The following is a 12108-nucleotide window of genomic DNA, read 5'->3' as shown; positions in this document are numbered from 1 at the left end:
TGAAAAATAAAATGGAGAGGATTATTCATTGCATTGCAAGGTGCGTATTAACTCGCATTTCAGAAACATTCCCTTTAATCTTCGTTTTCCTGAAATTATCCATTTCATCGAATGAAAAAATTAGTCTGTGGGTTATAAACTTGGTTATATATTTTGCTCCTCTTTGTAAAGAACATGACCACTGTATCTCAGCCCGTTAATCAAAGACGTCTCTAAAACATATAGTACCGTAGGTAAACCTCTCTTTTCCTGGAGTTTATTCAAACAAACATGTTACCATAAACACATGAGGACTTTGATTCACCTTTTTGTGTACATCTTAGTCGGATAAAGTCTTACATTATTGTACAAAACACGTTGCACTCAAATTAAACATGCGGAGTTTTCTATGTCAAACAAGAAACATTTCAAGATAAAGTCACTGAATCAGAGGGAGGCAAAGGGGCCGCTGGCCCCCCTGCATAGACTGATATCAGTAAGCACACAAAAGCAGCCTTTAAAATATGTACAATATGGGGTAGACTTTTTTTTTTTTTTTTTTTTTTTTTTTTTTTACTTTGAGTGTTGATTTATGATATGGTCGACATTTTAATTTGAGTAAATTCTTGATTTGGTCGAGAAATAAAGGCCCCGCCCCCTTCCGGTTTTCAATACAAGCAAGCACATAAAGAAAAAAACAAACATCCCATCATCTGTTTTGATGACAAGCCTGTATATTTTTACATTTATATATTTACAATGCAGCAATGTAACACGTCTTCATCATTTTAAAAAATCCCCCCAAAAATGGACATTTCAATTGATGTGCAAGTTCATTGGTAAACACATAAAACCCGCATTATCCACATTTTTCTTTCCTTTTTATTTGAAAGGTGTTTGCAACTTATCCATTTTAGTTGTCTTTGATTTTTTTCCCCCCAAATCCGCAGGTCGCCTATAAGCTCTGACATGTGTCTGTTTATCACTTATACTTATTTATATTTGTAAGAATACAGCTGGCCCGTCAGCTGTTGTACTGACACGCGTTCAGACTCGAGCCCGGGCTCTGCAGGCCGCTGTATCCAAAAGTTGGGTGCTGTTTGGATTTCAGTCTGAGGGTGGCCAGGCTGGAGTTGCAAGTGTCCCGGTAAACGCTGTACGGAGAGCCGGGAGGCCCATACGGACAAGCGGACGATGACATAGCAGAGTTGATCCCGGAAGTGCTGATTCCGTTCAGGTTGCTAATGTTGTTGAGGCCCGGTGTGGGCATGCCCGGCACGGCGGAGTGGCCCATTCCGGATGCCATAGTCATGGAAGAAATGGAGTTGGGCGCGGAGAACATGGACTGCGAGGTGAGCGGACTCATTGAGTTGAAAAAGGTGAAATTCTTGGTGGAGAGCGGCGCCGGGGTGAGGCCTTTGTTGGTCCAGTTGTTGTATGTGTATGCAGGGTACATGTCTTCGTACGGCTGCATGAGGCCGCTGAACTGCGGCAGGTAACTGTTCTTGCACAGGTCCATCTGCTGGTTCCGCTCGCGCTTCCTCCACTTCGCCCTCCGGTTTTTGAACCACACCTGCACGAGACATACACAGTTAGTGACAAAAACGTAAAATGACCAATTATCAGATCATTAATGAGTGTTGCGCGTGGCCGTTCTTTCAGCTTTAAATCACCAAGTTTTTAAAGTATGGAAATATTTCCTAAATGTATAGCCAGGTTTTCTATAGCCATACTGAAATAGGGCTGGAGTAATAATTCTGAGCACTTTAAGGCCAGCATGTTTCCTTCAAGGTGTGCTGATGCAAAAGATGCAGGACACACACAACATTGTCCGACCTTTCAAAAAATAGACAAAGATCTACACGATGTCTATTTTTTTTTAAATGCTATTCAGAGTAGTGTAAATGCATGAAGGTCAGTCACTTAAAAGCGCACTGAAAAGTCCGCAGTGATGGACAGTGCTTTAATAGCCTACAACATCTGTTGAACGGTCTCAGATGCCTAAGTTTGTTTACACCAATCTATAAACACGGCAACAATAGGCCTATCATACGTTGAGAAAAAAAATCCGTACACATTTGTCTATTTAAACTCAGTCGGTATCTTTCAAAAACATGGAAAATAACACTTTTTTCGTGAGTGAAATGTATCCTCTATTTGACATATCTAAAGTCGTGATTCCAGGATCGTATCTGAGATTTGTTAGGCCTTCGGATAAACCTCTGATGCAGGTTTTTTAAAATTTTTTTAAAGTTGACCACCAACTTTTAAAAATTGAACACATTTGCGGAAGATGAAAATATAACCTTGTAGCTTATCAGTAACATTAAATTAAGTTGTGTTTGCGGAGTAACAATTATTTAGGTATGTTGTCTGAGAAATTTGGACATTTCCACAGGCTGTAACCTAATAAAAAAATGAATCCCAAATAAAGGCTAAATGTTTTTTTTCCTGAACTTTACAACATAGCCTAGACTTAAATAAAATAATTAAAACCAATGCAAAATAGTGGAAAAGCCTTTTCATTTTTTTTTCTTAATGTCCATCAAAATTAAAATGTTTTTCTGTGTTGCATTCACGTAAAATTAACGCCGACATGTTTTTTTATTTTTTATTTTTTTTTAAATAGCATAGACCTATAGGCCTATCTCTGTGTCTGGGGTGAAAATATGAATCAGAAAGACGCAGCTTACATTTCTTGACTTCTTAGTAAATCTTAACAGAACCTCCGTCAGTTAAGATTTACAGTCTGCAGTCTGAGTCATTTTTATTTCAAAGCAGAAACAGTTTACAACTGGCGAGCTTGCAGCGGCTACTTAGCGGAGCAGGGGGTGGTGGATAAATTCTCCACAAAAACGTAAACTATGTGAGAGAGAGAGAGCTGAAACTCACAAGCTGCATTTCACACAAAGCACCGCCTCTCCTCTCAGAATATATTTCTATTGGTATAAACATCATGTAAACATGCAAAAACGGCGTTCCATCAAATTAAGGTATGGTTGCATTGAAAAAGTCTCTCCACATATCTCAGTACAACTGGATATTTGTCATGCATGATAAAACACAAGTGGCATTTAAAGGTCAAGTCCAAACACTTAGAAATGTCAAAACATGTTATGAAATAGGTTCACAAATATTACATAGCCTACATAAAAAATGCTCAAGATTGCCCTGTGTCATGAAAAAATGTTTTTTTTTGTGTGTTATTATGCAACAACGGTGGATTTTACAAATACCAGGCGCCAGGACTGTCAATGAAAAGCAACTGCAATGTTGTGTGTGTTTAACGCAATATCAATCAGCATGAATACCTGCGAGTAAACAGTGCGTGGGATGTGTCCATACGTTTTGTAGTTACTTGATGGCTCAGTGTGCCAGCAATATCGGAGCCTTATTAACCGAAGTCTATTAAAACTGCATCCTTAAATATGGTCCATGAATAAATAGCATACTGTTGTTCCTATTGCATTGATTCAGCCACATTTAGGTGCATGTGTAGTCTCCGCCGCGGGGACAATTATGAACTCAAACTGGTGATGAAGTCATCAAAAGACAAATCCCTCATTGGCCTCGATTAGCAGCACGGATACGCCAGCAACGACGATGTATTTCTTTCCAACAATCCAAATAGTAACAAAGTTTTCACAATAAGTTTTCATAGTATATACGGTGATTATAACTGCAGCTTTACCAGAATTAGAAAACGCGAGATGTTGAGAATTATGCTCGTGTTTAATCATGAAAAAGTCACACTTTTCCATGATTAAAAAAAACCGTCTGTCAGCCTGGGATGACTGCAATCAGTTAAGTCTCTCTACTCTCTATTTGACCACACACAAAGCTTCCAGCTAAAGCGTTTAAAGTAACCAATTCTACAATGCTGCATTTTGTATTTTTATGTATATAAAAGCAGGATGATGTCGTTTTTAAAGACGTGGCAAAAGTAATAATAAAACACTAAATAAAAATGAGATCATTGGCCTTCTTATAATACAATATAATATAAATGGAAATGTTTCTGTTTTGACATCCTCCGTGAGAATAGACATTTCTTTACAGTATTTTGAAATATCGTGGTCCAAACAAATAGGTAGGTAATTTTGCATAAAAATCAGTGAACGAGAAGTCACAACATGCATTCAGCGCACTCATCATACACCGTATGGCTCTGATGTTAAGCTATTAGTTGCATATTTGAGAATTAAATTCATTTAATTTATTTACTGTCAGAATGTTTTATTTTCCCTTTCTTTATTATTTGGGTCATTATTATATTATTTATTTGCCTGACGTGTGTTAATATATTTATTATTTCCTTTATTAAGAACATTTTATAAGAATCCTTCCTGTCACACGAGCCTGCTTTAATTTGCTGTCTTTACGCACGCATGACGCACACTTTACGCACGGCCTGCTGGTCTCTTACCCGCACTCTGGCCTCGGTCAGGTTGGTCCACACGGCGATTTCCTCCCTGGTGCTCATGTCCGGGTAGCGGTTCCTCTGAAAAGTTGCTTCCAGCTCCTGTAGCTGCTGGCTGGTGAAATGAGTCCGCTGCCGCCGCTGCTTCTTCTTCTTGGGATCGTCTGCGTTCCCGTCATCGCTCCTTTGTTCAGCGCTCCTCTCCTTTTCTGTGGATCAGAAATCAGAATGAAAATATGTTATTCTACAGCTATAATGTACTCTTAATAGCACGCAAATGAGGGAACATTCATGAGGAAGATAGTATTGGCACCTTTATTAAGTGCACAACAAACTTCTGGTTAAACTAAGATAAAAGGCCTTTAAATAAACCAGGTTTATAAATAACTTGTATTAAAGAATCCATAACAAATAAGCACCAGGGGAGAAGTGACACATTAAGCCAAATATTTACAAACATGTCTGGAACTTTACATGGATCTTTTCAAACACACTCAGAGCTGCCTTTTTATGCTCTGACAGATAAGTGTGACTTTCTTTACGACAAAGTCTGCCCACTCTTATCTCCTTCTACTATCGTGTATTCTTCTTGTCCTAACAAGATCTCACCGTTAAACTGAAGGGTCAACACGTGCAAAGGTTAATCACGAAAGGGAATAGTTTCTTGACCTTTTGCCAGAATAAAATGGAACCTTCGAACAGAGACTTATTTTTCAAATCCCAGAACCGTGAGTAACGTCAACAAAGAAGACTTGCTCGGTTTCGTGTGAAACAAGTCGGGGAAGAATGTAAAAAAAAAAATAATATAACAAGGACATGTTGGAGAAATATTAAATCTGACCAATTTAAAGAACACAAACTTGTTATATTTTTTTTCCAACAAGAATGATAAACACCGACCTCAGTTGCTTCACAGGCCTAATATTTAGTTGAATGCATTTACGGACAGCAAGCCTCTGTAATGCATTTTTTCCCCCTGATAGACCTCGGGATCCTGCCAAGTGTTTGGTTCAGCGTAATAAACAGAAAAAGGGGTGTAACTACACCAAATGGGATTACCTTCTACTTTTAAATCTGAATTGAGTTTCAAAACATTAGTCCATGCGCATTTTGCACAAAAACACACGCAAACAAACAAACGGCCATTGGATTGAGAAAAGTCGAAACCTTTGACATTGAAATGAAAAGAAAATGTTTCTCCTTTTCCGTTTGCGTCAAACTGACAGAAGCCTCCTTGAAAGCCCGTCGTAAACGAGCTTGTGGAGACGTGAAACTAAACTGTTATTGCACTCAGAAGAAGGGATCGAGCCCTTAAAAGCTCTCTGATTGTATACCTGCCAATTCTGTTTCTGAAGACTCGCTGCTTGAGTTCTCTACAGTTTCACGGTTGCTGTTGGAGGTTCTCGGTAAATGAAATGCGGGGGCAGCGTCGCGGGGCGGCGGTGCTCTCGCGGCCTCTGCGATTCTGTCCAAATTCATCCCACCTTGAAGAGAAGGATGCGTAGAGTGAGGAAACGGGGTGAATCCTTCGGTGCACAACACTTTCCCCCTTGAACAGCTAAAAAAAAAAAAATCCAAGCGCTACCAGGTACACACACACCACGACATAAGTCGATGAGCCACGCAGGGAGAATTCCCACTACAGTTTGTTCTTCCACGAATGAAAATAACTCTGAAATGATAAAACATATCCCCTTTCCCCTCCTCAGTGACAGCAGTGTGCTCCTCTTCTGTCCGTTGAAGGGGAAAGCTTCTGTCCGATGTGACCAAGGGGAAGCTCCGGCTCACACAAGAGACACACCCATCTAACCTCCCCAAACTGAGCGAGTCCCACCCACTAAGTCTGCCCACTGCAAGAAAAAAAACCTACCAGACAAGATAGTCTGACGTCAACTCCAACAAGTGAAAAAAGGCGTGCTATTCATTATTAGATCTCTGGTTTTGTCGCATGCAAATCGGTTTATATCTTACAGTTTAGACGAAGTGAAAGCATACAAAATGATCCATCCGAGCAAATGCCCTGTTCCTTCCAAGGAAATTAACTCTACACTAGTTTGCTTTGACGTTGGCAGACTTATAAGACTGGCATTCGACTAGACCTCTTAACGGAGCATTTCTTTTTACAGCGTTCTTTCGCTTTTTTTCAAGAGCATGGGAGCGCGCAATGCAGCGTTTTGCTGTCCTGGAGAGAAAGGGGCCTTTTATTCGTGCAGGCATGTTTGTAATGTGTTCATTGAAATGCAGCTGGGTGCACAAACACACAGAGCGCGCACACAAACACAGCTCCACACAATGTGTATCTCGGATATGTACTGAGCTGAATAAACATTTGCCATCTATCGCGGGTCTGCCCAGTTACTGTTTCCTTTCTGTGAAAAGTGCCCGATGATGTGGAGATTACTGTATATGAATGGCCCGCACTGTAAACTGTTGCTCTATATCAGCTCATTGTTTCACCACAAATAAACATTCAGGAATAAAAATAAAAAAAATCAGGCAGATCAGAGCTCCCATTAAGCAACACACGGTGTACCAGTGTGTTCTCTGAAGCAGATAATATGCTTCTGAAGAATCCTCGGGAAATAGGCTATGAGTGAATACAAATGTAAAGTTTAAGCATGTTATGAAGTCAGATAGTTTTCTAGTCTGAATATAATGTGTTATTCCTGACACCCATGCACAGTATTGGCACTGACTCACAGCACAGAGAAGTGAACTGTTACTCTTAATTGACTGCAGCGTGTGTCTGTGTGGAGAGCTGCACAGCGTCATCCAGATGTTGACTTGCTCTTATTGTGTGCTGATTTGAAGTTAAACATCAGCAGCAGCATCTACAAAATATATCAGATATTCTTCAACAATAAGTTCACTGTGCCACAACACACAGAGGTCAACATTCTCTTTTTCTTGAGTTTTTCTGTCAGGATGTCAGACGAGGACTCTGTTAATCCTAACTGTTTAAGTACACTTGATGCATCTTGGGAACCAGCGGTGTTTTTATTCAGGGAAAAAGAACAATAGCCTTAGATTTTTTTTTGCAAAACGTATTTGACTCTATTTGGATTATTCCATGTATTTGTCTAAAGCTATAAAATGGGCTTCCCTTCGGTCTAAGGTCTGTTTGCAGCGTTCATTACGCACGTTTAGATCTCACACTCGAGTCGTTAGACGTAACCTATAGCATTTAATTAAACAAATTCATTTGATGAGGAAAATCAGATCTGAGTGCAAAACATGAAGGAATGGATGCTGTTTCGTCACAGACATGGACAACAGTTTTCAACCAAAGAAATGTGGACCTTTAGGTCACATAACTTTCCACTGCAACTTGAGCGCAGCTGACCTGCCGACTCGCAGTGGTTGGGCCTTCCTGCCTGTACCCTTCATGTGTCAGGTTGAACGCTCTCCGGCTCAGACCTCATCGTCCGAGACCCGGACTGTCACCGGCGCCAGTCTCGAACGTTTTGGTTCCTTTGTATGTCTATGACTTCTGACATAAGATCCCCGTCCGACCGGAAACCTCCCCTGAAGGCCTTTTCAACAGACAATCGTGCAAATTCTCGACAACCACTTAGACTTTTTTTTTAAACTATATTTGGACAGAGTTTTTTCTGCAGTGTTTTGCAAAGCGTTGGGGAACATAGGTCTGTAATATAAATCCACACAAAATAAATTTAATTTTTATTCAGGATTACTTTACCGCTATCATATCTGTTATAGACCTGTAACAAGTTCGTCATTTATTAATAGTCTTCTAAGTTCCCCTGGAGAGGACATAACTCCATAACTTTCTTTCTTCCGAGTGCGTATAAAGGGACCTTCTCACAAATTCACTAGGACAAATTCACCTCCAGCAGCTATAGGGGACTAAAACGATGATGTGCAGATATGACCTCAAGGACCTGCGTGACCATAGTGTCAGCAGGTGGTATTTACTTTGCAGTTTGTGAAACTCTCAATCGGTCACTATATAACTTCTAGGTTACTGCACTTTGCACGTATGGCCTATACAGCTCTTGCTCATTTACGGCAGTTCAAGACAAGTGAAGTTTAAGCCCCAAAATGCAAATGTTAAAAAAAAAAAAAAAAAAACCTTTTCCAAACATAACATAAATGTCAGAGCAGCACAGAATATAGGAGGCGGACTATTTGAAAACCAACGGGAATATTGCAGGATTTCTATCACATCATGGACACTGTCCTGTGGTCCTCCATCTGATATTCCGAGCTGATAGATGGCGGTAATCTAAATACTCAGCCTCCTCAGCCCGCATCCCGGCCCGCGCCCCGCTCCTCCTCCGCTCTGGAGGGCACTTGCGTGTGATGGATGACTGAGAAAGCCTTTCCATCCGGCAGTACTGGTTAAAGGCCAGTGGCAATGCAAACACTCATATTTTTCCGCTAAGAATTGAAAATAAACTTTGTGAACGCCGTTAATCACACACTGGAATACAGTCCTGATACGTTTTTTTTTTTTTTTCTCTCTCTTCTAGAACAAAGTCAAACCACGACCACCAGAAACAAAGCGTACAGAAAATGAAGGGTGGCAAAGCAGCAGTGGAGATGTAAGAGGACACTGTGGGTAACTGGAGAAGAACACGTCTGATTGTTTCTATGGTGACGGTGTCCCAGCTCGGGCCAGGACCTGTTTAACCTACAGCCTGACAACCAACAACCAACATGACAGAGGGGGGTACAGGCCAGGTGAATATAAAACTAGCCATAGCCATTAAAAATGAGGATTCCCTGATAGACTCTCATTAGGTCTAATCCAAATGAAGTTTACTGCCCAAAGTGCTCAGTGGCCAGTTTGCTAATGTGGATTTATGCATAAAGAAAAATCCGTTTGAAAAAATCCTTAAAAAAACGATATTTATGAAACACTGGAAGTTTTTTCTTCTTCTGATAGGCTGCTTGAAAACACAAATGTCTGATTTCAGAGTAGTCTATATACCCCAACACAATCATATAGTCTGAATTTCATTCAACCTATGTGTATTCATATCCTACATTTTTAGGTTTAAAGTTAATTAATGCTTTGTTTGTTTAGAATGCATTTAAACTTTATTTCAACCACTTTCTACCTAACTTGCATTCATTTACATGTCCAAAACCATATTTTCAAAGTATTACAACGTCCGCGTTTTTACTTTCCTCCTTCAGCCTGTGATCAAATCCAGGTTTGTATAAAACCTTCCACTTGATGATAAAACAAAACACTTTGCATGTAAAGATCGTGGATACAACTTCCCTTTCTGAGTCGAGCTTTTGTTGCCTGGTTTGATGGTTTAACATTTTCGTTTTCAAAATGCACTACGACACATCCAGAGATAATTTTCAAAAACTGGACACATAAAAAGATTGCTGTGTAAAAGTAACGCGCAGAAGTGTCGTAACTGTTTTGTCAACTCTGATTTCATTTGATTCCGCCTCGCTTGTATTTGCATCTCATGTTTTTATATTCCCACGTGTCGGCAGCAATGCCCCAAGAGTCACGCGCATCAGCAGACATAATTTGACTTTTGAAAACATATACACGTGGACACGCAGTTCAGACTTGGAGACGAAGTGTTCTTCAGAACACCGCATGCTTTTGCTTAACGTGATCATTTCTAGCTTTGTTCAATACACGACGTAAAACTTGTCCAGTAATTTTCCCTATAATAAAAGCCAAAGTATCACACTGAGCAGAGAATAAGACTTACCCGGGTCTCCACAAGAAATCCCATTTTTCGACAGATTCAGTTCCATTCCAGTTACCTGGAAAACAGAGGGAGAAAAAGTCTCTTTTAAAATAAGCAAAAACAAACCGTTTTAGAGCTGATTTAAAAAAAAAAAAAGGAGATCTAAGTTGTTTGAATCCAACAACCATCCTGTTGTACATGCACCACAAACACTTCTTATTTATAATGTTTGAATAATTTTCGCATTCTTTTCTAATTCTCACTTTTATTTTAAGAGGATCACAAAAATATAGAATATGATGTTGAGGAAATTCCAATAGAGCCAAAAAATAACACACAGCCCATCCAGCGTTATCTGTTAACTGTTATCCTCTCTTCATTTAAAATGTTATTCCATTGTAATTTAAAACTTTTATTCTACTGAAATGTAAAACTGTTATTCTATTTTAATATAAAAATTGTATTCTCTTCAAATATATAGCGGCATCAGCTTGGCAGAGTTTACCTTTGCCGTGACAGTTGGCACACACACACACACACACACACACACACACACACACACACACACTCTTATCTACAGGAATCCCTTTGCTGCTGTCTGTCCTCAGTAAATCTTCTCTCTGCTCCCTCTGTGTTCTCACGCTTCATGCTGCAGTCGCGTGCAATTTAGATTCATTCATAGTTTCATGACAGCGTCAGTGAGAGATTAATGCACAACTACACTTAATTTTCAGTACTTTATATTGCAATAAGATGGTGTATGCTACAAACGGCTGTGCTTAAAACTACATCCACTCTCTGGCCTCTCTACGGTCACTGCAGCCTCTCTGACCCCAGCTACCTTAAAACACGAACTGCTTCTTGGAGTTCGCACTTTTTTTCACCATCATACTTAACGCGGAATCATGTGTGCAACATCTAAAGCGTGAGAGCGACGACGCTAGCTGCAAACCACCTTTCAAGTGTCCCTGAGCTGAAAGCTAAAATCCAGCGAGCAGACAGAAAGCTGTTTGTGACTCACCAGTTGCTTCCCAGCGGAGGAAGACGATAGAAAAGAAAAAAGAATAAAGCCTCAGAGTTTCTCCATGCAGGTGTATAGTAAATCCACTTTGCGCGACGGCTGCGCGTAAACGCTGCGTCCGCGGTAATCTGCGCTTTGGTTGCGTCTCTGCGGCGGTGTCTTGGTTTTCTTCCTCAACGCTCTGCAGCACGCCTTGTGGTGACGTCACCACCACCAACACTCCACTGCTGCCGCCGCCATCCATTACCCACCTCCCCAGTTGTCATCTCCTCAGAGGCTTCATATTCTCTTCATCATTGTGCTGTTTAAAAAATATCGTCATCATTTTTAATCCACAACTCTTTGTAAAATTACTCCATATTTCCTCTGTCTCAATCTTTGGATTCTTTTTTTTTTAAATCCTATTCCATTCCCTTATAGCAGCAAGAAGCAGACAGAGAAGAGTCAAATTATTACTTTGATATCTTGGAAAGAAATGAATTAGGACAGTTTTAGTTCAGTTTAATAGTTTAAAACGTGTCTTGTGCAAACGAAGCCTACTCATATTAGCTTCTCTGAGGAAACAAAAACAATCTTTTGTCAAAAGTAGAGGCATATGAGAGCCCGTAAACCCGTTTAAAACTTTCCCAAAAATCACCTTTACGAAACTCCACATGTCCTTTTAGAAAACTGTAGTGCGGCTGTGGAAGAAATATAATGAAATGAGAATGAAAAGGATTCATCTGACATTTTATTACAATTTTCAGATTTTACATAGTTATTCACACAGTGTAAATGTACATAATAGCCTAACACCAGATTTAATAGCGTTTTTATTGTTGCTTTGCTTGTCCCCGTAAATATCATAATACTCCTACAGTTTTCAGAAGTGACCTTTGTCTTTAAAGAGCGTAAATCTCATTAGATAATCTTAACTGATAGTTTGGATGAATGCGCTGATCATGTTTGTCTTTTTCATAACTAATCGGTTTTGAATACAATAATCGTTTAACACTACACACCAA

The 12108-nt window shown here is 39.9% G+C and overlaps 1 protein-coding gene across 2 annotated transcripts; it reads right to left on the bottom strand.

The window, feature by feature from the left end:
* Positions 1–240: 240 nt before the first annotated feature.
* On the bottom strand, positions 241–11261 carry pitx1 (paired-like homeodomain 1). Of its 2 annotated transcripts, XM_065963230.1 has the most exons (5): positions 11105–11261; positions 10105–10159; positions 5734–5883; positions 4406–4608; positions 241–1552 (listed from the first exon to the last, which is right to left on the bottom strand). In XM_065963230.1, the coding sequence occupies exons 2-5, from the start codon at positions 10148–10150 to the stop codon at positions 1004–1006; spliced, it is 948 nt and encodes a 315-aa protein (XP_065819302.1). In that variant the 5' UTR covers positions 10151–10159; positions 11105–11261; the 3' UTR covers positions 241–1003. The 2 variants fall into 2 exon arrangements, with proteins under 2 accessions (XP_065819302.1, XP_020491225.1); XM_020635569.3 differs by lacking the exon at positions 5734–5883.
* Positions 11262–12108: the final 847 nt, after the last annotated feature.

Source organism: Labrus bergylta, chromosome 14 (assembly GCF_963930695.1).
Source record: "Labrus bergylta chromosome 14, fLabBer1.1, whole genome shotgun sequence".
Classification (NCBI taxonomy): domain Eukaryota; kingdom Metazoa; phylum Chordata; class Actinopteri; order Labriformes; family Labridae; genus Labrus; species Labrus bergylta.
The sequence above is the reverse complement of the archived record's forward strand: the minus strand, read 5'-3'. Positions and strand labels throughout refer to the sequence as shown.